Source organism: Lolium perenne, chromosome 7 (genome assembly GCF_019359855.2).
Source record: "Lolium perenne isolate Kyuss_39 chromosome 7, Kyuss_2.0, whole genome shotgun sequence".
NCBI lineage: Eukaryota > Viridiplantae > Streptophyta > Magnoliopsida > Poales > Poaceae > Lolium > Lolium perenne.
The window spans coordinates 39758910-39785883 of NC_067250.2; the positions used below are offsets into that span (position 1 = coordinate 39758910).

A 26974-nucleotide genomic window follows, 5' to 3' on the forward strand; every position below is an offset into this window, starting at 1 on the left:
TGATTTAAATCTCAAGAATTTCATATAAGAGAGTTTGGAACCAGGGGTCCAAACATCCCATGAATTCATGTGAGACAAGTTTAAATGAAGTATAAGACTTCACACAATTTAACTTTAATAGTTTTGGATAATATCAACTAGTTAAACTAGTCAAAAATATCCATTCACAAAACCATGGCATGATCATGCAAAGTGACCACACCATTTTATTGCATAAACAATTAGTGTAAGTCAAATGTGAGCTATTAGAGTTGGAATTAACTTAATATCTATTTTGGTGGATTTTTAAGAATTATTTGAATAGGGAAAAGTCCCTGTCTTGTTATTTTTATCACATTTATTCTACAAAGAATCTGACCATGGGGCCAGTGGCATTTTGTAGAGAATTTCCGTGGCTTTCCAACAATGTCAAATTCACTAAATTTGGTTTAGCCAATTTGAAACTATGTAATTTCAAAGTTTGGGCAGTATTGGATTTAGATGGAAATGATTTAAACGAAATTTGAATAAAAGGGCCGGCGGGAAACGCTAACGGGCCGAGATGGTTTAAAACAAAGAAAACGGCCCAGCAGCGCATCCAGTGCGCGCGGGCCTGCTGACAGGGTGGGGGCCACCCGTCAGTGGGCGTTTAAACCCGAAACGGTACGGGGCGACGTGGAGCGTAGGATTAGAGAGTAGATCGACGGCTCAGAGCCATCGTCTTCTCCGGCGAGAAAGGGTTGCGGGCACGGCGGCGCTAGGGGGTGGGAGAGCTAACCAGGGCTCCCGCGGTGGCTGGCAGTGTGCGTGATGTCGATGTGGACGACGGCGAAGCTCCTGGCACCGGCGGCAACTCCTGGATCAGCTCCAATCGACGGCGGCGAGGTGCGGTACTGGCGGGCTCCGACCTTCAAATTGGAGCAACTCCGGCGACAATCGAGTGAGTGGTTGGGTGGAGGAGAAGCAGTGGAGGATGGTGAACGAGATGGTGTGCTCAACTTCGTCCAGGGAACGCTGTATTTATAGATGGCCAAGGGTGCGGCGTGGCCGTGAAGAGGTCGACCGAGGTGCGGCGGTTCCGGCGAGGTGTTGGGCTAGGCAAGGGTGCTACGGTGTTCTCCTCGTCCAGGCGAATCTGTAGGTGGCGATGGCACGGTCGGGCGGCGTCTGTGGGCGAGGCATTGCGTCCGTGTCTGCCGTGTTGGTCGCGGGATCGCGTTGTCGTCTCCGGCGACGGCGGGCACGGGTCGGGGTCGAGGGCGTGTCTGGGAGCGTTGCGGTGTCACGGTGATGCTCAACGTGCTCGCAGGGGGTCTAGGGGGTGCTCGAGGTCGTGGCGCGGCGCGTGGCTAGTGTGTGTCCGCGTCGGGCACACGCGCGACGTGAGCGGCATCCAGGGCGTCGTGGACGCGTGCTGGTCTGGGCGTTGTCGAGCTCCTCCTCGACCAGGGCTGGGCTAGGGTGGCGTAGGAGAGGCGGTGGCACACGGTGGCGAGGTGGCCAGGGTTGGGGAAGCAAGGGGAGAGGGGGTGGTGCGGCATGGCCGGCATGTGGCCGGCATGGCCATGCCATGCTCTCTCTCTCTCCCTCCTTAGCTCCACTATGTTGCATTTAGGGTTAGAGGGGGCAGGGGAACCATTTGGTGCAAGTTGGGGTAGGTTAGTTCTAGTAGATCACTATTTGCTATAGTGTATGCATAGTGTTCAAATTTGGAAAATACAAAAATATCAAAAAGGGAAATAATTCAAAAGGTGAAAGTTTGTGATATGTGAAGGTTGAGATAAGTTGTAATTGACCAGAGATGAATTGAGGTGGTGGTGGAAAAATTATATTTCAAAATTTGGCCAAAATGGCTAAGTGAAGATTGTTGAACTTGTTATAAAGTTGCCACTTTGGATGAGCATAGCTAGTGATCAAAGATAAATTTGGCAGGGTGGTCTTCATCAAAGTTGTTCACCTTGATGTTGACTTTGAAATGGTGCAAAGAGTTAGCAAAGATTGGTTTGGGAAAATTGAATTGCAGGGGCTCAAAGTGGTGATCAGACTAAAATTGGCAGATTTGGTCATCATCACATGTGAGGGGGAAAAGTGTTGGAAATTCATTTGAATTGTGAACCCTTGATTCCAAAAGTTGTAATAAGTGTTTAACAACATTATTCAACTAATGGTGAAGACCAAATAGATCTAGGGTCAAAATTTATAAAAATGCCATAGGGCATAAGTGAGGGTTTTTAGGGTTTTGCCCCTTTTATTTGATTTTCTTCCTCTTTGATTTATTTGGTTGGTGATCTTCCTATGATCACTCTAGGGTTTTAGAGCACATAAAGATACAAGTAATAACAATCATCATGGCATATCACTCAAATGAACAAGTCCTATGCATGGTACTATATGCAAAAGAAAAGTTTTTGTTGGTTTGAAATTTTGTATTCTGGAAATCTCTACTTTCTTTTCATTGAAATTTGGGGTGTTACAAAGAATCTCCCGCACACAACTATGCCCAGTGAACCACATATATCATGTATGTTTTCACTAAGTTAGTTGCCCGTTTAACTCTTGGCCTATGAATGGTATTTTAGTCATTCTCTTTAGAAAAGATTTGCAAGCGCCAAACGATTCAAAAATAAAATGACTCCAAAAATCCATTTGCATGGAGTTTCTTCATGCGTTCCTTTCTAACATGGCCTAAATGGCGGTTCCACAAATATGTGGAATTCAAATCATTTGCCTTATGGCATTTTAGCGTCAGTATTATGTGTGTGTGTTTCACCATTAAGATTTATAATAACTTATCCATCGTACATGGAGTAATGTCATAATTTGAACAACTCGTTGTTTTCATTTGACCAGAGCAAAATAACAATTATTAAGTTCTTTATTATAAATTCTAAGGGCTAGATAGAATGCCAACGATGAACATAATAACACTTTATTTTCGTTCCAGACGTGCATTCCTATCATATTCCTTGTCAGTCACTTAGGCCATTGTATTCTTGTATTGCGTTGTTTTGTATGACACTTCATACCAACCAATATGGTACAAATACCCAAGAATTTCATTGTGTGACCAAACGAGGAATACATCCATAACATGTATATCATTTATATACACCTGAGCTAGACTTTCTAGTATTTTCTTTCTTTTTGCCAAAATATCTTTTGTAGTTTCTCTTTTAGTTTTCCTCATTATTCAGAAAACACTTCATCTTTAAAAAAATTCTAGGTTTGTTGGTCAAATACCAATAACCATGAAGTTCTTACTTTGAAGTTGATCATCATATGACAAGTGTTCCAGATTTCACTATTAGTAACTTTGTAATGTGATGAACAATTTCACTCATAATTTTATTCATCAATTCATGACGACTTTCTGAGACCATGTCTGTACATGCTAGGCTCGTAAAGTTTTAACCTTAGTATTCGCATGTGCAAATCTGGCTTGCACCCGTTGTAAGCTCACGTAGAATCTATAACACCCGATCATCACGTGATGCTTCGAAACGACGAGTCTTAGCAACGGTGCATACTAAGGACGATCACTTCATGGATATGCGAATATCGTTAGTGCCCCAATAGTTGGAGAATTGGGACGCCTTGCGTCTTCAACCTTCGTACATTCCCATAAAACTTATGAGTTTATGTAGTCTCACCAAATTATATTCTATCATCTTGCAATAAGGTCTTAGATATCACATATATCTCATACCTTGATTATTTCAGAAAACTAAATTTTCAGCTCCTTACTTTTCAAACAGATTTGAACTTCAAGTTTCACGGAGACAAGATAACTTTAGGTACTAATTGAAACCATAGTTCTTTGAATCAACAATGTGAGGTTTACTAAAAGTTTGCAATAGGACTTTAAACATTTCTTGATTCTTTAACAATACGGTACCAGTCCGTAAAGTTTCTAGTCAGATTTTAACAGTATTTCTATCTCAATAACAAGACTAGCGCTTGGTAGAAAAATGGATGCCAATACTACAAATTAATTCAACATACTACTCAGACTATGTTTATGATAATTTGTTCATGTTTTAATCTAATTACTAATGAACTCCCACTTAATACAGCATCCCTCATAGTTGTTAAGTGGTACACGATCCAAATCCACTACACCAAAACCGATCATCACGTGAGATGATGTAGCTTCAACGGTGAACATCAACATGTTGATCATATCATCCATATGACTCGTGTTCAACCTTTCGGTTTCCGTTGTCCCGAGGCCATGTCTGTACATGCTAGGCTCGTCAAGCAAACCCAAGTATTCCGCGTGTGCAACATGGCTTACACCCGTTGTATATGAACATTGAATCTATCACATCTGATCATCACGAGATGCTTCGAAACGATGAACTTTGGCAATGGTGCATACGAGGGGAGAACACTTTATTATCTTGATATTAATGTGAGGGATCATCTTATAATGCTACCATTGTGTTCTAAGCAAAATAAGATGCATAAAGGATTAACATCACATGCAATTCATATGTGATATGATATGGCCCTTTAGTCTTTGCGCCTTCGATCTTCATCTCCAAAGCACGGACATGATCTCCATCGTCAACGGGCATGATCTCCATCATCGTCGGTGTAGCATCAAGGTCCATGGCGCCGTCTTCATGGTTGTTCACCTCATGTAGCAACTATTACAACTACTTTGAAATACTACTCAGTCATGAAATTTAAAGACAACCATAAGGCTCCTGCCGGTTGCCACAATACAATAATGATCATCTCATACATATTCATCATCACATCATGGCCATATCACATCACCAAACCCTGCAAAAACAAGTTAGACGTCTCTAATTTGGTTTGCATATTTTACGTGGTTTAGGGTTTTCGAGTAAGATCCAATCTACCTACGAACATGAACCACAACGGTGATACTAGTGTTGTCAATAGAAAAAGTAAATTGAATCTTCACTATGGTGGGAGAGACAGACACCCGCAAAGCCACTTATGCAATACAAGTTGCATGTCGAACGTGGAGCAAGTCTCATGAACGCGGTCATGTAAAGTTAGCCCGAGCCGCTTCATCCCACCATGCCGCAAGATGCAAAGTACTCGAACTAAAGACAACAAAGCATCAACGCCCACAAAACAATTGTGTTCTACTCATGCAACCAATCTATGCATAGACACGGCTCTGATACCACTGTAGGGATTCGTTGCATAGAAAACAAAAAATTTCCTACCGCGAGAACGAAAACCAAGCCAAGATGCAATCTAGAAGACGGGAGCAACGAGGGGATGATCGAGTCTCACCCTTGAAGAATTCCAAAGCCTACAAGATGAGGCTCTTGTTGCTGCGGTAGACGATCACTTGCCGCTTGCAAAAGCGCGTAGAAGATCTTGATCACGGTGCCACAATCGGGCAGCACCTCCGTACTCGGTCACACGTTCGGTGTTGATGAAGACGACATCCTTCTCCCCGTTCCAGCGGGCAGCGGAAGTAGTAGCTCCTCCTTGAATCCGGCAGCACGACGGCGTGGTGGCGGTGGCGATGGAGAACTCCGGCGGAGCTTCGCTAGGCTATGCGGGAGATGTGGAGGAGAGAGGGCGGCTAGGGTTTGGGAGAGGGAGAGGTGGCCGGCCACTTGAGGGGGTGCGGCCACAATGGCTTTGGTGTGGCCGGCCCCCTCCCCTTGCTCCTCATTATATAGGTGGAACCCCCAAGTGTTGGACTACAAGTCTTCGAATAAGACCCCAACCCAAAATTTCCATGTAGTAGGGAAACCTACCCAAGGTGGGACTCCCACCCAAGTGGGATTCCCACCTTCCCATGGGGGGGAGGTGGCCGGCCACCTTAGGTGGAGTCCACCTGGGACTCCACGCCTAGGGTTGGCCGGCCATGGGTGGTGGAGTCCCTTCGGGACTCCGCCTTCCAAAGTGATTTCTTCCGGACTTTTCTAGAACCTTCTAGAACCTTCCATAAATGCACCGGATCATTTCCAAACTTGCAATATGACTTCCTATATATGAATCTTATTCTCCGGACCATTCCGGAACTCCTCGTGATGTCCGGGATCCCATCCGAGACTTCGAACAATACTTCAAACTCCATTCCATATTCAAGTTCTACCATTTCAACATCAAACCTTAAGTGTGTCACCCTACGGTTCGTGAACTATGTGGACATGGTTGAGTACTCTCTCCTGATGGGGTTCGTAGCATAGAAAACAAAAAATTTCCTACCGCAAGACGAATAAATCCAAGATCTAATCTATGGAACACCCAAGATCTAATCTACAAGATCAGAGCAACGAGATTGATATGAGACTAACCCTCGAAGATTTCCAAAGCCTACGAGATTAGATCTCGTTGTTGGTGTAGACGATCATCCCCAGTGCTGCAATCCGGCAGCACTTCCGTACTCGGTCGCGCGTACGGTGTCGATGAAGCCCTTCCTCTCCCCGTTCCAGTGGGCAGCGGAGGTGTGGTAGATCCCCTCGGAATCCCAGCAGCACGACGGCATGGTGGTGGTGGTGGAGGAGAAAAGCTGCAGGGCTTCGCCTAAGCCGGAGCAGTTTATCGGTGGGAGAGAGAGGCGGCTAGAGCACACGGGATGAAGGAAGGGCTGCGCCCCCTGCCCCCTCCCCTCTTTATATAGAGGGGGGTGCGGCCAGGGGTGCCTTGGCCCCTCCTCCAAGCTCATGGCCGGCGGCCCAAAAGGGGGAAGGGGGAAAACTTCCCCCCCAAGTTGATCCCCCCTAGGGTTTTTGGGGAAACCCTAGGGGTTGGCCGGATGGGCCTTGGGGGGGCATGTGCCCCTGGCCCATTAGGCTAGGGAGCATCCCCTCGGCCCATGCTAGGCCTCCTAGGGTCGTGGGCCCACTGGTGGGAACCCTGGAACCTTCTAGAACCTTCCCGGTCTTCCGCCGGAAAAATCCCGAACTTTTCCGAAACCTAGAAATCAACTTCCCTTATATGAATCTTATTCTCCGGACCATTCCGGACCTCCTCGTGATGTCCTGGATCCTATCCGAGACTCCGAACAAACTTCGGTCTCCATCTCATATTCCGAATCTACTTATGCGACATCGAACCTTAAGCGCGTCACCCTATGGTTCGTGAACTATGCAGACATGGTCGAGACTCCTCTCCGAGCAATAACCAATAGCGGGATCTGGAGATCCATAATGGCTCCCACATATTCAACGATGACTTAGTGATCGATTGAACCATTTACATACGATGTCGATTCCCTTTGTATCGCGATATTTTACTTGTCCGAGGTTCGATCATCGGTATCTCCATACCTTGTTCAACCTCGTTACCGACAAGTACTCTTTTCTCGTACCGTGGTATGTCATCTCTTATGATCCAATCATATGCTTGCAAGCTAATCAGACGACATTCCACCGAGAGGGCCCAGAGTATATCTATCCGTCATCAGGATGGACAAATCCCACTATTGATCCATATGCCTCAACTCACACTTTCCAAATACTTAATCCCATCTTTATAACCACCCATTTACGCAATGGCGTTTGATGTAATCAAAGTACCCTTCCGATGTAAGTGATTTACATGATCTCATGGTCGAAGGACTAGGCAACTATGTATCGAAAGCTTATAGCAATTTGAACTTAATGACTTGATCTTATGCTACGCTCATTTGGGTGTGTGTCCATTATATCATTCACCTAATGACATAACCTTGTTATTAATAACATCCAATGTTCATGATCACGAAACCATGATCATCCATTAATCAACAAGCTAGTTATACAAGAGGCTTACTAAGTACTCCTTGTTGTTTACATAACACACATGTACCAATGTTTCGGTTGATACAATTATAGCATGGGATGTAAACATTTATCATGAACACTAAGATATAACAATAACTAATTTATTATTGCCTCTTGGGCATATCTCCAACAGTCTCCCACTTGCACTAGAGTCAATAATCTAGTTTACATTTGTAAAGATATAACACCTTGGCCTTCTGGTGTTTTATCATGTTTTGCTCACGGGAGAGGTTTTAGTCAACGGTTCTGACACACTCAGAAACGTATGTATTTTGTAATTCATTCGCGTCTTCACGCATCACTCATTTTCCAAATGAGTCAGCATTAAATATGTTTGGTCTTCTGGTGGAACCTTAATTCCTCGGTCTGAAATATGTCACTAATATTGTCACACACAATATAGCTTCAAAGTTCTGACACTATCGGAACTACACCAAGTTCTCAAAGAACTTCTTGACTTAACATCCTCAATCATTATCAAAACAATGACATACTCTGCCTTCTTTTGTAGAATCGGTCACAATATTTAGAACTCTTCTAAAACTAGCATTGTGCTACCTTTTTAAACAACACTTAGCCTAATTGAGATTTGAAATTAATTTTTATATGTGACCAAACAAATATCGGTGCAACACCTTACATCGATTTCTTTGTCATTACCCCATATAAAACTATATATATATCCTTGGTTCTTCTAAAGTACTCAAGGATATTCTTTACTGTCGTCCAATGATCATCACATGAATCATTCTGGTACATGCTCATAACACTTTAGAGCACATGATATCTGATTTTGTACATATTAATCGTGATCTAAAATCACTCATGTGTTTTTACTCATTGAGTGTCAGATACACGCAAGTCTTGTTAAACCTTCATATGGAAAAGAACACCTTCTTAATATTTTTATATTGAACTACTTCAATATTCATTCTATGTACTTTGACTTAAACTTATTATGTGTTTCAATCTATCTTCATAGATCTTGACACTAAATATGTTTTAGTCCATATCCTCTCATTGAAGTTAATTCTCAATGAAACCTTTTTAATCAATTATATAATTACATTATTTATAATCAACGATATGTCATCTACATAAAGTATTACAAATATGTCTCAGCGCTCCCACTTAATTTCTTGCAATTGCAAGCATCTTCATCGTTTCTGATGAAATCAAAACTCTTTGATTATTTCATCCGGTGAAGATTCCAACTCCGCGATACTCACTTCATCCAATTGAAGTTCGTATACCTATCTAGTATTCCATGGACTAGCAAAAACTCTTGGTTGTATCTAGTATACATCTTTCATACATGCTTCTGGTAAGGAATGTATTTCTGCCATCCTACTATCATATCTCATAAAAGAAATATGTAGCGATTACTAGAATAATCCACATAGACTATAAGCATTGCCACGGAAGATCTAATCTTATCGCAGTCAACTCTTTGAACTTTGTCGTAAACAACTTTTCGATAAGTCAAGCTTCTTTAAGGATATTTCATCCAAGTCCATCTATTTCATAGATCCATTTACTCTCAATAAGCATTCATCTATCTTGGATTTCATGGCGCATAGCCATTTTAACGGAGTCAGGGCCCATCATAACTTCTTTGTATGTAGTTGGTTTATCATTGTTCAAAAACAATCATTTGTCCACAAATCATTTATTTGATCACAAAATAAACCACATATACAAGGTTCAATTAGTACTTTGATCTCCATGACTATAACACTTTGTAGACATGGGAGCCATGATCTTCGTAGCTGCTTCCGGAACCAATTCCGATGCTGCGCTACTCTGATCATCATGCTCAGGTTCATGAACCTTATCAAGTTCCATTGTCCTCCCACTCAAATAGTTCGTTAGAAACAATTTCTTTGAAATAAGTAAGAAACATCGACAAACACTTTTATCTTTGTCTCCATAGTGGAAAGAATTCCCAATCATTTCTCTGGGATAACCAACAAAGACATTCATCCGATTTTGGTTGTAAACTTATTTACTTATGCTATGCATACCAAAATTTAAGAAAGGACTATTATGGTTCATACCCATGCCATAACTCGTATGGTGTCATTTCAACGGATTATGATGATGCTCTATTTAGTGTAAAAGCGGTAGTCACTAAAGCATAATCCACAAAAATATAATGGCATCAATATTTTATCTCATCATTGACCCAACAAGGTTTGGATACATCTCTCGAATACTCTATCATCACTATGATACTCCAAGAAACGTGAGGTTGTAGAACGATTTCATAACTCTCTTAGATGTTTGCTAAAACTCGTAATTCAAATATTTCCACCATGATCCAATCATAGATATTTGACTTTTCTATTACGATGATTTCCTCTTCATGCTGAAATTTATTTGAATCCATTCAAATGTTTCAAACTTCTTCCTTATCGAATATATCCACATATATATACTCAATTCATCGTTGGATGTTTTCATGAAGTAGAAGAATCTCCCGCACACAACTATGCCTAGTGAACCACATATATCATCATGTATGTTTTCACTAAGTTAGTTGCCCATTCAAATCTTGGCCTATGAATGGTATTTAAGTCATTCTCTTTAGAAGAGATTTGCAAGCGCCAAATGATTCAAACATCATATGACTCCAAAAATCCATTCAAATGGAGTTCCTTCATGCGTTCCTTTCTAACATAACCTAAATGGCGGTTCCACTAATGAGTGGAATTCATATCATTTGCCTTATGGCATTTTAGCGTCAGTGTTATGTATGTGTGCTTCACCATTAAGATTTATAATAACTTTATCCATCGTTCATGGAGTAATGTCATAATTTGAACAACTCATTGTTTTCATTTGACCAGAGCAAAATAACAATTTATTAAGTTCTTTATTATAAATTCTAAGGGCTAGGTAGAATGCCAACGACAAACATAATGACACCTTATTATGTTCTAGACGTGCATTATTACCATATTCCTTATCAGTCACTTAGGCCATCGTATTCTTGTATTGCGTTGTATTGTATGACATCTCATACCAACCAATCTGGTACAAATACCCAAGAATTTCATTATGTGACCAAACAAGGAATACATCCATAACATGTATATCATCTATATACACCTGAGCTAGACTTTCTAGTCTTTTCTTTCTTTCTGCCAAAATATCTTTTGTAGTTTCTCTTTTAGCTTTCCTCATTCTCAGAAAACACCTTACCTTCAATAACTTCTAGGTTTGTTGGTCAAACACCAATAACCTTGAGGATCTTACCTTGAAGTTGATCATCACATGACAAGTGTTCCAGATTTCACTATTAGTAACTTTTAATGTGATGGACAATTTCACTCACAATTTTATCCATCAAATCATGACGACTTTCCGAGACCATGTCTGTACGTGCTAGGCTCGTGATGTTTAACCTCAGTATTCGCATGTGCAAATCTGGCTTGCACCCGTTGTATGCACACGTAGAATCTATAACACCCGATCATCACGTGATGCTTCGAAACGACGAATCTTAGCAACGGTGCATACTAAGGACGATCATTTCATGGATATGCGAATATCGTTAGTGCCCAACTAGTTGGAGGATTGAGACGCCGGGCGTCTTCAACCTTCGTACATTCCCATAAAACTTATGAGTTTATGTAGTCTCACTAGATTATATTCTATCATCTTGCAATAAGGTCTTAGATATCACATATATCTCATACCATGCTTATTTCTAAAAACAAAATTTCCAGCTCCTTACTTTTCAAACGGATTTGAACTTCAAGTTTCACGGAGACAAGATGATTTAAGGTACTAATTGAAACCATTGATCTTTGAATCATCAATGTGAGGTTTACTAGAAGTTTGCATTAGGACTTAATCATATCTTGATTCTTTAACAATACGGTACCAGTCCGTAAAGTTACTTGTCAGACTTAACAGTATTTCTATCTCAATTACAAGACTAGCGCATGGTAGATAACGGATGCCAATTCTACAAATTTAATCCAAAATACTATTCAGACTATGTTCATGATAATTAGTTCATGTTTTAATCTAATTACTAATGAACTCCCACTTAATACAACATCCCTCATGGTTGTTAAGTGGTACACAATCCAAATCCACTACACCAAAACCGATCATCACGTGAGATGATGTAGCTTCAACGGTGAACATCAACATGTTGATCATATCATCCATATGACTCGTGTTCAACCTTTCGGTTTCCAGTGTCCCGAGGCCATGTCTGTACATGCTAGGCTCGTCAAGCAAACCCAAGTATTCCGCGTGTGCAAACATGGCTTACACCCGTTGTATGTGAACGTAGAATCTATCACATCCGATCATCACGAGATGCTTCAAAACGACGAACTGTAGCAACGGTGCATACGAGGGGAGAACACTTTATTATTTTGATATTAATGTGAGGGATCATCTTATAATGCTACCGTCGCGATCTAAGCAAGATAAGATGCATAAAGGATTAACATCACATGCAATTCATAATATGTGATATGATATGGCCTTTCTTCTTGTGCTTTTGATCTCCATCTTCAAAGCACACGATCATGATCTCCATCATCACCAGCATTGCACCAAGGTCCATGGCGCCGCTTCATGGTTGTCCATCACTTATAGCTACTATGACAACTACTTGAAATAAAGCTATTACATGATGAATAGACACGCAGGTCTTTAACAAAAATTAAAGACAACCATTAGGCTCCTGCCGGTTGCCATAATACAACAATGAACATCTCATACATCAAATATAATCATCATCACATCATGGCCATATCACATCACAAAACCCTGCAAAAACAAGTTAGACTCCTCTAATTTGGTTTGCATATTTTACGTGGTTTAGGGTTTTCGAGTAAGATCCAATCTACCTACGAACATGTACCACAACGGTGATACTAGTGTTGACAATAGAAAGTGTAAATTGGAATCTTCACTATGGTGGGAGAGACAGACACCCGCAAAGCCACTTATGCAATACAAGTTGCATGTCAAGCGTGGAGCAAGTCTCATGAGACGCGGTCATGTAAAGTTAGCCCGGGCCGCTTCATCCCACCATCCCGCAAGATGCAAAGTACACAAACTAAAGCAACAAAAGCATCAACGCCCACAAAACCATTGTGTTCTACTCGTGCAACAGATCTATGCATAGACATGGCTCTGATACCACTGATGGGGTTCGTAGCATAGAAAACAAAAAATTTCCTACCGCAAGACGAATAAATCTAAGATCTAATCTATGGAACACCCAAGATCTAATCTACAAGATCGGAGCAACGAGATTGATATGAGACTAACCCTCGAAGATTTCCAAAGCCTACGAGATTAGATCTCGTTGTTGGTGTAGACGATCATCCCCGATCGCAATCCGTACACTTCCGTACTCGGTCGCGCGTACGGTGTCGATGAAGCCCATCCTCTCCCCGTTCTAGCGGGCAGCGGAGGTGTGGTAGATCCCCTCGGAATCCCAGCAGCATGACGGCATGGTGGTGGTGGTGGAGGAGAAAAGCTGCAGGGCTTCGCCTAAGCCGGAGCAGTTTATCGGTGGGAGAGAGAGGCGGCTAGAGCACACGGGATGAAGGAAGGGCTGCGCCCCCTGCCCCCTCCCCTCTTTATATAGAGGGGGGTGCGGCCAGGGGTGCCTTGGCCCCTCCTCCAAGCTCATGGCCGGCGGCCCAAAAGGGGGAAGGGGGAAAACTTCCCCCCCAAGTTGATCCCCCCCTAGGGTTTTTGGGGAAACCCTAGGGGTTGGCCGGCTAGGCCTTGGGGGGCATGTGCCCCTGGCCCATTAGGCTAGGGAGCATCCCCTCGTCCCATGCTAGGCCTCCTAGGGTCGTGGGCCCACTGGTGGGACCCCTGGAACCTTCTAGAACCTTCCCGGTCTTCCGCCGGAAAAATCCCAAACTTTTCCGAAACCTAGAAATCAACTTCCCTTATATGAATCTTATTCTCCGGACCATTCCGGACCTCCTCGTGATGTCCTAGATCCTATCCGAGACTCCGAACAAAATTCGGTCTCCATCTCATATTCCGAATCTACTTATGCGACATCGAACCTTAGGCGCGTCACCCTACGGTTCGTGAACTATGCAGACATGGTCGAGACTCCTCTCCGAGCAATAACCAATAGCGGGATCTGGAGATCCATAATGGCTCCCACATATTCAACGATGACTTAGTGATCGATTGAACCATTTACATACGATGTCGATTCCCTTTGTCTCGCGATATTTTACTTGTCCGAGGTTCGATCATCGGTATCTCCATACCTTGTTCAACCTCGTTACCGACAAATACTCTTTTCTCGTACCGTGGTATGTCATCTCTTATGATCCAATCATATGCTTGCAAGCTAATCAGACGACATTTCACCGAGAGGGCCCAGAGTATATCTATCTGTCATCAGGATGGACAAATCCCACTGTTGATCCATATGCCTCAACTCACACTTTCCAAATACTTAATCCCATCTTTATAACCACCCATTTACGCAATGGCGTTTGATGTAATCAAAGTACCCTTCCGATGTAAGTGATTTACATGATCTCATGGTCGAAGGACTAGGCAACTATGTATCGAAAGCTTATAGCAATTTGAACTTAATGACTTGATCTTATGCTACGCTCATTTGGGTGTGTGTCCATTATATCATTCACCTAATGACATAACCTTGTTATTAATAACATCCAATGTTCATGATCACGAAACCATGATCATCCATTAATCAACAAGCTAGTTATACAAGAGGCTTACTAGGGACTCCTTGTTGTTTACATAACACACATGTACCAATGTTTCGGTTGATACAATTATAGCATGGGATGTAAACATTTATCATGAACACTAAGATATAACAATAACTAATTTATTATTGCCTCTTGGGCATATCTCCAACATCTCCAACCAATAACTAATAGCGGGATCTGGAGATCCATAATGGCTCCCACGTATTCAACGATGACTTTAGTGATCGAATGAACCATTCACATACGATACCAATTCCCTTTGTCACGCGATATTTTATTTGTCCGAGGTTTGATCATCGGTATCAATCTATACCTTGTTCAACCTCGTCTCCTAACAAGTACTCTTTACTCGTACCGTGGTATGTGGTCTCTTATGAACTTATTCATATGCTTGCAAGACATTAGACGACATTCCACCGAGAGGGCCCAGAGTATATCTATCCGTCATCGGGATGGACAAATCCCACTGTTGATCCATATGCCTCAACTCATACTTTCCGGATACTTAATCCCACCTTTATAACCACTCATTTACGCAGTGGCGTTTGATGTAATCAAAGTTCCTTTCCGGTATAAGTGATTTACATGATCTCATGGTCGAAAGGACTAGGTAACTATGTATCGAAAGCTTATAGCAAATAACTTAATGACGTGATCTTATGCTACGCTTAATTGGGTGTGTCCATTACATCATTCATATAATGACATAACCTTGTTATTAATAACATCCAATGTTCATGATCACGAAACCATGATCATCTATTAATCAACAAGCTAGTTATACAAGAGGCTTACTAGGGAATCTTTGTTGTTCACATAACACACATGTATCAATGTTTCGGTTAATACAATTATAGCATGGTATGTAAACATTATCATAAACACAAAGATATATTATAATAACCATTTTATTATTGCCTCTTGGACATATCTCCAACAAATGCGTTCTCTACCAACGTCCTGACACCCAATGCTAGTAGTACTTGCTCCGTTCACACAAAAGAATATCTTAACTTTGGTAAAATAGGCGTGTATCTAGATTTGTTTTAGTGTGCACATAAATATAAATTTAGATAAAGTTGAGACATTCGTTAATGGACCGAGGGAGCAATATTTTCAACACGTCACTAATAAGCTTTTTGGTACGTAGTCTTATTAATAAATGACACACTCACACTCATAAAGTGTGTAGAAGAACATGATGCAATTGTCTCTTAATCTACTGTCAGCTTCTCTTCTTTTTTCTTTTATCTCCTTTAACTCAGCTTAAATATGTTATTTTAGATTTCTTATGTCACCTTATTATACTCGCTCTAAGAGGTTGATCTTTTAGTACCTTGTTTCCATTGACTTTTACTTATTTAATTAATTTCTTAAAATCGTGTTTGACATTGACCGAGTTGTAATAATTGGGTCTTTGCCCCCATAAGTATAGAGAGAAAGAGTTACGATCTCCTCTTTATATATGTGGTGTCGTCAAACCAAGGACCAAAACTAGTTGGTTTGGATACCCCGATCAGGACATTAGTTAGGTCGAGGGAATGAACGTTGGTTCACTTCCACACCTGTTAACGTTGGTTACCTCATCGCTGCTAATAATTTTCTTGGTATGCAAGCCAACTTGTAGAACGGACGAAGGTCGGTCGTCGGTGGGAGACCGTTTGTATTTTTTGTTTTGTTTAGGGCGACCGTTTGTAAACAGCGTCGTAGCGTTTCCACCGATCTTGAAAGGAGGTGTGCGGGTACTTAGTGTGCATGCGCACAACAACAATACAATTGCATTCAGATTACAGTGAGAGGTTACATATATGGAGAGAGTTGAGGCAGTAGCTGCAGATCCTAGCTACAAGGACGGGGAGAAGTGGCGCACGATCCATGCGGTGCATGGATAGACACTATGACTAAGTACAGATAAGTGCAGGACTAAGTCTAGTCTAACATCCCCCGCAGTGTCGATGGTAGCCTGTCGAACGGTGAGACTGGAACGGAAATATCTGAAGGGGCCGGAGGGCAATCCCTTGGTGAAAATATCTGGAAATTGAGAGCTCGTGGGTATGTGAAGGACATGAACTTCTCCGAGCTGTTTGTCCCTGACAAAATGAATGTCCACTTCAATGTGCTTTGTGCGGCGGTGCTGAACAGGATTGGCAGACAAATAAACTGCAGAAACATTGTCGCAATATACCACAGTAGATCTGTCGATGGGTCGGTGGAGTTCCTGCAAAATCTGACGAATCCAGCACATCTCGTCAACAACATGGGCAACAACACGGTACTCCGCTTCAGCACTTGACCTGGACACAGTTAGTTGGAGTTTGGCAGACCAAGAAATAAGATTATCACCGAGATAGACACAGAAACCGGTGGTGGATCGACGGGTATCGGGACAACCTGCCCAATCAGCGTAAGAGTAAGCGATGAGAGAGGAAGGAGGAGAAGGAACCATGTGAGTACCAAGATCAAGAGTTCCTTTAATATAGCAAATTATTCGTTTTACAAGATTAAGGTGAGTGGATGAGGGGCATGCATGAGCAGACATGCTTGATGAACATCATATGCAATTTCAGGTCGAGTTAGAGTTAGGTATTTTAAAGCACCCGTGAGAATGTGATATGAAGTGTGATTGTCGAGAATGTCACCATCATTGATGCATAATCTGGAGTTGGTGTCGATGGGTGTGGAGGCTGGGTTGCAATCAGTCATGCCATCTCGTTGAATGAGGTCAAGATCATATTGCTTTTGGGGAAGATTGAGACCAGAGGAAGATCGAGTGACAGATTCCTAAGAAATGGCTAAGTGGTCCTAGGTCAGTCATAGAAAATTCAGAAGTAAGGGTGGAGATGATGTGAGATAGAAACGCCGAAGAGGAAGCAGTGAGGACAATATCATCGACATATAAGAGTAAATATGCAGTATGTTCGGAGGAGCGATAGATAAAGAGAGAAGTATCATTTTTGGATGCGGAAAAACCCATGGCCGTGGCAAAGGTTGCAAATCTAGTGAACCAGGCTCGAGGGGCCTGTTTTAGGCCATAGAGAGATTTATTGAGGGGACAAACGAGAGAAGGATTAGATGGATCATGGAAACCAGATGGTTGTTGACAATACACCGTTTCGGAAATTGTACCGTGAAGGAACGCATTTTTGACATCGAGTTGATGAATGGGCCAGTGAGAGGAGATGGCTAGAGAGAGCACAATACGAATAGTGATGGGTTTTACGACGGGGCTAAAGGTTTCATCATAGTCGATTCCATATGCTTGTGAAAAACCCCGGACCACCCACCTAGCTTTATAGCGAGAGAGAGATCCATCAGAATTATATTTGATTCAAAAAACCCATTTTCCACTAACAATGTTGGCGCCGGGTGGAGGAGAGACGAGGGTCCACGTGCTGTTATGAACAAGGGCATCATATTCGGATTGCATGGCAGCAAGCCAATGTGGATCATTCATGGTCTGTTTGTAGGATCGAGGAAGAGATGGGGAGGTGGAGGTGACGGAGAGATCAAACGAACGACGTGGTTGGACGATGCCATCTTGGAGACGGGTGCGCATGGTGCGTGTAGGAGGCTGGAGTTGATCAGTGGAAGAGGAGGCAGACGGTGTGGGCGTCGTGGTTGCGGGGAAAGAGGATGGGGGAGATGGCGGGGTGCGCGTCAGGGAAGGTTGGGTGCACGTAGCATGGGCTGGGGAGGGTGTTTTCCAGTGGGCTGTAGAGGCCAATTGAAAGGATCATATGCCGCACCTAGAGGGGGGGGGGGGGTGAATAGGTGCTAACCAATTTTTAGTTCTTTTTCAATTTAGGCTTGACACAAAGGTAAATTCTCTAGATATGCAACTATGTGAATTTACCTATATGACAAGGTTAACAACTAAGCAACATATAGCTACGCAATATATAGGAGATAGAATAGGATAGAGGTAACCGAGAGTGGAGCACGCGGAGACACGGAGTTGATTCTCGTAGTTCCCTTCCTTTGCAAGAAGGTACGTCTACGTTTGGAGGAGTGTGGTTGCTACGAAAGCTAAACCAACGCCACGAAGGCCTAGCCCACTTCCACTAAGGGATTTTCTCGAGGCGGAAACCGGGCCTTTACAATATTCTTGGGGCACACATCCACAACCAAATTGGAGGCTCCCAAATCTGTAACAACACAACAATCAACAAGAATACATCAACAACAAACAACTAGGGATCCAAAGAGGAACACTAGCAAGATGGCCCTCAAGCATATGAGGGGGAAATGAGAATCGCTTCGGTGAGGATGTAGATCGAGGTCTTCTCCTTCGAATATCCAAAGATCAAGAGCTTTGGTTGGGTGGAGGAGGAGATCTTGCAAATCTTGTGTTCTTGAGGTGGCTCTAATGGTGGTGAAGCTTGGCAGATTTTTGTGCAATGATTGAGCAACTTGTCCCAATGGAGAAGAAAGCTATTTATATGAATGGGGCTTTCAGATCTGACCGTTGTGGAAGTTTTTGTGTAACACCGGAAGTTCCGACAAGGAGGGCCGGTAGTTCCGGCTGGATGCTTTCGCATCAGCCCAGCTGAAGACCTGAAAGAGGGCGCAACTAGGGCGGAACTTCCGGTGACCGGAAGTTCCGGCCAAGTTACGGCCAACCTCCGGAAACTCGAGAGAAAGCATACTGGACATACTGTGGCACAAACATGCAGTTTTCGGAACTTGACCGGAAGTAGGGCGGAAGTTTCGCTGACCGAAACTTCCGGCCTACTTCCGCCGAGCTCCAATGTGAGCGGCGCTGAGATTCTTCTGCCTTGAGCATCTGGGCGGAAGTTCCGCCAGCTGGGGCCAGAACTTCCGGCTGAAGTGAAAAACCAGCAACGAGAGCGGCGATGAGATACCTCTGCCGGGAGCATCTGGGCAGAAGTTCCGCCAGCTGGGGCCGGAACTTCCAGCTGGAGTGAAAACCAGCAGAGTCTTCAGAACTGACATATCATTCCACCAGCCATGTATAAATAATGAGACCATGTACCTGTCTACATCAACACACATAAATATATACCTATTGTTGACATCAAACACACAAAACCCAAAAGGGCGGGAAATGTTCTTTCAGGGGTGCGCGTAGCGTGGGCCGAAGACGATGGGTGCGCGTGGGCTGGTGACGGCTGGGTGCGCGTAGCAGAAGCCGGGCCATGCAGATCGTCGTGATCAACGTGCGCTGCTGCATGGTGATCGACGTGAGATGTCGGATGATGAAAAAAAGAGATAGAAGAGGGAGGATCGATTGGAGAGGATGGGGCGGGAGACTGAGAGGCAAATGGGAATATTGTTTCATCAAACGTAACGTGGCGAGATATGTAAACGCGCCGTGAAGTGATGTCGTAGCACCGGCATCCTTTGTGTTCGTGACCGTAGCCAATAAACACACAAGGGAGAGATCGTGGAGCAAGTTTGTCGGGTGCAGTAGAGGAAAGGTTTGGGAAACAGAGACAACCATAGACACGGAGATGATCATAGGAAGGAGGTGTGCCGTAGAGGAGTTCATGTGGGGTTAAAAGGTTTATTGGCTTAGAGGGTCTAATGTTGAGAAGGAGAGTGGCGGTATGAAGGGCTTCTGCCCAAAAACGTGATGGCATGGAGGCTTGGATTAGCAATGTTCTAATTACATCATTTGTTGTACGGATTGCGCGTTCGGCTTTGCCATTTTGGGAGGAGGTGTATGGACAAGAGAAACGGAGTTTTGTGCCGTGGGGTGTTAAGAAATTGTGGTTTAGAAGATTGTCAAATTCTTTACCATTGTCACATTGGATTGTGGCTATGACACGGTGAAAATGTGTGCGAATAAAAGCATGAAAATTAGTGATAGTGTGTACATCAGATTTAAAACGAAGAGGAAAAGTCCACATGAAGTGTGTGAAATCATCAATAATAAGTAAATAATATTTCATATCAGAGTTGCTAGAAAGGGGAGCAGTCCAAAGATCACAATGGAGTAGCTCAAATGCAGCGGAAGAATGTGTAGTAGATGGTTTAAAGGGAAGCCTAACATGTTTACCAAGTTGACAAGCTTGGCATAAATTGTCTAAATTATTACAAGGAAAATTCTTATTGAAGCTAGAGGAAACGCCGGGGTGGCCGAGGCGTCGATGCCACAAATCCTTCGACGGAGTGGTGGGCGGGAGAGCATAACTTGGTGTTGACGGTGGATAGATGGGGTACAAGTCGCCTTGGCTGTCACATCTGAGAAGAGCCGCCCTGGTCTGAAGATCCTTGATGGTGACGCCGAAAGGAACAAATTCCATGGAAAGAGAATTGTCAGTAGTGAATCGACGTACATATAAGAGATCATGAATAATTTGGGGAGCAACGAGCACATTGTTGAGATCCAGTGGTCTGCTAGATGAAATAGGTAATGATGTGTGGCCAACATGAGTAATTGGAATAGAATTTTCCATTGCCAAGAATAACCAGAGGAAAAGAGCTTGATGGAGTAGAGGTGTGCAATGTACCTTTGTTGGCCGTGAAGTGAGAGGAGGCGCCTGGGTCTGCGATCCAGCCACCTTGATTGTGCAGCGACATCTCGTGTAGTGCGTTGATCAGGGCCTGCTGCTGAAAGCTCGTGTCCGGTGGCGCGGGAACGGTTGCAGTCGGAGGAGCGCCGAAGGTGGCGGGCAGCATGTACGATGGTGGCGGCGGCGGAGGCTGCCCGTATCCAGGGGCGTTGGCGACGGAGGGAGGCGCGTAGTAGTTGGGCACGCCGCCAAATTGGGCAGGGGCGAATGCGGTGTGGGCCTACGGCAGAGGCGCCAGGCGCGGCCCAAGGATGTTGCGGATCGGCATCTGCCAGGCCTGGACCATGCTAGTCCAGGTGGGCCGCTGCTGCGTCTGATGCGGCGACGCCTGCGAGGTGGAGCCGCTGTTTGTAGCCACCATGGTTGGAGAAGCGCTTGCGCTTCTGGTTCCCTTGGTTGGGGGAGGGGGAACCAGGCGAGCCGAAGGTGCCCTGGCCGCCGTGGGTGGGGGCGGGAGCAGGCACCCGCGGCCGGTAGGAGAGGAGCGCGGTGGCCGTGGCCGGGCCAGTGGGCGCGTTCCCAGACATCTTCTCATCCATCGACAATTTGTCGACGGCGGCGGCGAAGGTGAGCGTCTCGGCGTCCTGCTGAATTAATTTGCCCACGATCTCGTGGTGCTGATGCACACCAGAGAGAAGTTGAATGAGAAGGGTGTGAGTGGAGAGGGGGTACCCAAGGTCATGTAGCTCATCCGAGATCGCCTTGAGCTCGGCGAGGTAGACGCTCAGCGGATGATCGAGCTGCTTGGTGAGGTGGAACGCCTTGGTGAGGATCATGGCCCGTGTCATCCCGTTGTTGCGGAAGATGGATTCCACGGCCAGCTAGATCGAGCGTGCCGACGCGGAGGCGGCATGGATCGTGGCTTGGAGATCGAGGGAGAGGACCTCGAGGAGCCACGACTGGATGATTGCTTCGACGGCGAGCCACTCAGGGTCGCCTGGGCGCGTGACGTCCGTGTGGACGTGATCCAGCACCTGGTAGATGGCGAGCTCGATGCAGATCGAGCTCCGGTATCTGGCCTTTGAGAGAGAAGCCAGAGAGGGTGAAGGAGTTGTGGCGCGGGGGAAGGGCGCCATGGGAAGAATTCTCGGAGGTGGTGGAGGAAGAAGTGGCATAGTTGGTGCTCGCGCTAGTGGCGGCGGTGACGGCAGTAGCGACGGTGGTGCCAGTCATGATTGGATCGAAAAAGCTGATACCATGAAAGGAGGTGTGCGGGTACTTAGTGTGCATGCGCACAACAACAATACAATTGCATTCAGATTACATTGAGAGGTTAGATATATGGAGAGAGTTGAGGCGGTAGCTGCAGATCCTAGGACGGGGAGAAGCGGCGCACGATCCATGCGGTGCATGGATAGACACTATGACTAAGTACAGATAAGTGCAAGACTAAGTCTAGTCTAACAGATCTGTCATTTAACAACTGATTCCCTGCAACGAATTGAGCAAACAAATCACACAGCCCAATGGGCCAAGTACGAAGCAGCTAGTAGCAGTGCACGGTTAACCATCACGCTAACATGGCTACTTGGAGTTTTTCTTAATCTTGGTACTTGCGTTTACTTCGTGATGATGATGCCAAGTATAGTATCATTCAGAAGGTCAATACAGCATCATCAAGTACAGAAATCTGTACCCGTCAACCTCCAAAAAAAGAAATCGATCTGTACCCGATCGAATGCAAGACGTGTATTTAATTTACATTGCAGAAACTGGTTTGTTACTGAAGTGAGAGTTCGCTCGCATTTCAAAACAAGAACGATTCAGAGACGTCCATAGCTAGGAGCCACTACAAGTGAAGTATCATCTGACGAAGCTAGCCCAAGATGAACACCGATGGCAGCAGGGGAGGGCCGGACTTGTTAGAGATTGAGGAGGCAACGTCGTTCACGGTTAAGAAGGCGAAGAAGCCGTCCATTGTCTGCGTCACACGATGGAGCTCGGTGGTGAACGCCGTGGTGGTGGCCTTGATCATGACGCTGCCACCCGTCCTCCTCATCTTCAGCGGCCACCTCGACGATCCGGCGGTATGGATCAAGTCCGCCGTGGCCGGCTTAGGAGCTCGACGAGGTAATTGCAATTGGGAGTGGTCACCGTCGGCATCCAAGCGACATTGGTTCACCTCGATCGGTGAATTAGCATGTCCTGAAATTCTGCTGCATTTCACTTGCAGAATCAAGGAAGGACGTGCTTCTGGGTGGCCTGGTCCTTCCAGGATTCGACGAACAGTCCTGCGCCAGCCGGTACCAGTCCGTGTACTACCGCAAGAACATGACGCGCTCCCCGACGCCCTATCTCATCGAGCGGCTGAGGGAGCAGGAGGCGCTGCAGCGGCGGTGCGGCCCGGGCAGTGAGCCATACATGAGAGCTTCGGAGCGGCTGAAATCTGGGGAGAAAAACGTGGACACCGTCGACGGCTGCAGCTACCTGGTGCTGCTAGCATACCGCGGCCTGGGCAACCGGATACTCGCCACCGCCTCGGCCTTCCTCTACGCCATGCTCACAAACCGCGTGCTGCTCGTCGACCGGGCCAAGACCCTGGGCGACATCTTCTGCGAGCCGTTCCCGGGGACGACATGGCTGCTCCCTCTCGACTTCCCGCTGGAGGGGTACAGCGACCTGGGCGAGGAGGCGGCGGAGAGCTACGCGAACGTGACGCTGCGCAACAACACCGGGCCGGCGTCGGAGCACCGCTTCGTGTACATCACCCTCGACCACGGCGCCAGCGCGGCCAACAGGCTCGCCTACTGCGACGACCACCGGCAGTTCCTCCACCGGGTGCAATGGGTGGTCCTGAGGACGGACTGCTACATCGCGCCCAGCCTCTTCCTCAACCCGGCGTACCAGGAGGAGCTCCACCGGATGTTCCCCAGGAAGGACGCCGTGTTCTACGTCATCTCGCGGTACCTCCTCCACCCGACGAACGACGTCTGGGGCATGGTCACGCGGTTCTACGACTCCTACCTCAAGAACGCCGACGAGACGCTGGGCATTCAGATCAGGGTATTGGACGAAGACACGCCGCCCCAAAACATCTTGGATCAGATCCTCGCGTGCACGTCGCAGGAGCACCTGCTTCCGGGCGTGGTGGTGGCGGGCGCCGGAGGAGTGCCGCCGCCGCTCCAGACCCGTGCCCGAACTAAGGCCGTCCTGGTCACAGGGCTCAGCGGGTGGCACCACGACAGAATCCGGGAGATGTACTGGCAGTCGGCGACCGCTGACGGCGAGGTGGTGAGCGTGCACCAGCCGAGCCACGAGGAATTCCAGGAGTTCTTCCTGGCCATGCACGACATGAAGGCGCTGGCCGAGATGTACCTGCTGAGCATGACCGACGCCATCGTCACCAGCGGCTGGTCGACGTTCGGTTATGTTGGCAGCGGGCTCGGCGGGCTCACGCCGTACCTCATGATGAGGCCTGTGCACCGGAAGCTGCCCGACACAAGATGCAAACGGGCCATGTCTATGGAGCCGTGCGCTCAGGGGCCAGCATACTTCGAGTGCACCAGGAGAGAATACAATATGGTCTTCCACACCAATAATATGGTGCCTCATGTCCAGGCTTGCGAAGACATGGCTTGGGGACTAAAACTCACTGAGCCCATAGCCGAGAAGGAAGTGTAGACATTTGGACCAGTACACATAGATCGCTACTTTTTTTTGCGAATCAACACCTTTCATTCATTACTCGTTGGGCTTACAATCGTTCTGAAGACAAACAACTAAGAAATTTGGAATATAATTAATCCATAAACATCTATGAGGCCTGCTTTGCACAAAGGTGTGCCGCTTCATTTGCCTCCCGCCCAATATGCTTCAGCTGGAAAAACTCCATATTAGAGCTCAAATCTTCAATTTCTTGATAATTGATGCAACTGTAGATAAATCCTTGTCTCTGTCCTTCCATGTTTGACAACTTCGCTTGCATCCGTCTCTACTTCAATACGGGAGAAACCCAGATCGTTAGCTAGTTTGACTCCATCTAGTTTGACTCCATCTCCTACAGCTAAAGCTTCCATACTAAGAACATTAGCAGCATGACCGTACAACAGGCTTGACCTCTAATCAAGACTCCATTATTGTCTTGGAGTACTATCCTGATGCACCCTCACCTGCCTCCCCTAAAAAACTTGCATCAACATTCAGCTTGAGATTTCCTGCCTCTGGATATTGCCACTTCAGATGTGCCTTGACCACGCGTTGAGACTTTTCACGACCTTTAATAGATAGGTCCATCGCCACCTCTACTGCCCACTTCACTGACTAGAGATTGATCTCGTTTGTTCTCCGTGTTTTCTTGCAATCCTCTCCGACCAGACTGGCCATGCACCACATAAAATTACAGCGGCATCTCGAGGATGTAGCAAATTACTGTCAATGATGTCCATTGACAAGGAAGTAGGATGAAGCTCTGGGATTTTCACCCCTGTGACTTCCTTAATCTCTTGCCAAAACAGCTTAGCCCAAGTACATTCAAACAAAGCATGTCTGATAGTTTTCTTGTTTCCACAGGAATGACATAAATCAATTTTTTCCATATGCCTCTCCTTAACACAGCCCGAGATGGAATAAAACCCTTCGTTACTCTCCACCAAAAGTTTCGAACCTTCAGAGGCACAATCATCTTCAACAACTTCTTCCAGTATGATTTTCATTGCCACCAGATCCCAGAATTGGGTTGTTCAACTGTCGTGCATGAACTAAAGCTCTATAGGTCAAACGAATAGAAAATAACCCATTCCTCTCTAAATTTCAGGCCCAAACATCATCATCAAGACCACCAACTGGTATCTTAAGAATAGCTTGAATATCCACCCCCGCCAATTTTGTTGCTAAGATCTCCTCATTCCATCCTCATGTGAAGGGGTTCAATAGCTCATGAACCATTGTCACACCTGAATTCTGGTATCTCACAATTGGTTTCAGACCTGGATTTGTAGGAATCCATGGGTCATCCCAAATTCTAGTGTTCCCTCCATCACCAATCCTCTTGATTAGTCCCAGATTAAGGGCCTCTCTCCCATACAAAATTGCTCTCCAAGTATGAGAAGCATTCCTTCTATTTCCAGCTGTCAGAAACTCTCCATCATGATAATACTTACCTTTCAACACACGAGCACATAGTGATTCTGGATTTGAAATCAAATGCCACCCTTGTTTCGCTAACATAGCTTTATTGAAGAGAGTGAAATCCTTGAAACCCATACCACCACAAGATTTAGGAGTGGCAAGATTATCCCACTTAACTCAATGCATCTTCCTTTTAACGTCATCTCCACCCAATTCTGTTATCATCATCAAACATCATCATCAAGTCCCAGATTTAGGAGTGGCAAGATTTAGGAGTGGCAAGATTATCCCACTGCTGTTATCTTTTTTACATAGCTTCTTAGATAACTTGAAACAACTCATAGAGTAAGTCGGAATGGCTTGACATATCGATTTTATCAATACTTCTCTTCCAGCACTGTTCAACAATTTTGGTGCCCATCCATTAACCAACTTCTTAATTGTTGCAACTATATGATCGAACTGATCATTTGAAGATCTTCCTAAGGCCGTGGGAAGCCCCAAGTACTTTTCCACCAAGGCCTCAATAGGAATATCAGTACCTTGGTGCACCACCTGCTTCATGTCCTCATCTACATTCCCACCGAAGAAAATAGCAGATACCAGTTGACCCGATCCTCTTCTGTATCTCTCTAATATTTCTTTTAGCCTATTGGCTCCATCAGATGCTGCCTGAGTAAAAACCATACAGCTGCAAATAGCAAATGAGAAATCCAGGGGCAACCACCCTTACACCACAAGATAGATGTCCAGCCTCAAAATATTTCAGCATACAAGAGAAGCCTTCCCCGCATAACAAGAATAAGTATGGGGATATCGGATCTCCCTGTCTTATACCTCTCATAGGCTTGAGTATATCTGAGTAATTGCCATTTACACG

General features: G+C 45.2%; 1 protein-coding gene and 1 pseudogene across 1 annotated transcript; both read left to right on the plus strand.

Annotated features, from left to right (window-relative positions):
* Positions 1–26974, plus strand: part of LOC127316113 (uncharacterized) — an 800711-nt pseudogene that overhangs the window by 379847 nt on the left and 393890 nt on the right.
* Positions 22845–24648, plus strand: LOC127316109 (galactoside 2-alpha-L-fucosyltransferase-like). Its single transcript, XM_071823215.1, has 2 exons — positions 22845–23097; positions 23201–24648. The coding sequence occupies exons 1-2, from the start codon at positions 22854–22856 to the stop codon at positions 24646–24648; spliced, it is 1692 nt and encodes a 563-aa protein (XP_071679316.1). The 5' UTR covers positions 22845–22853.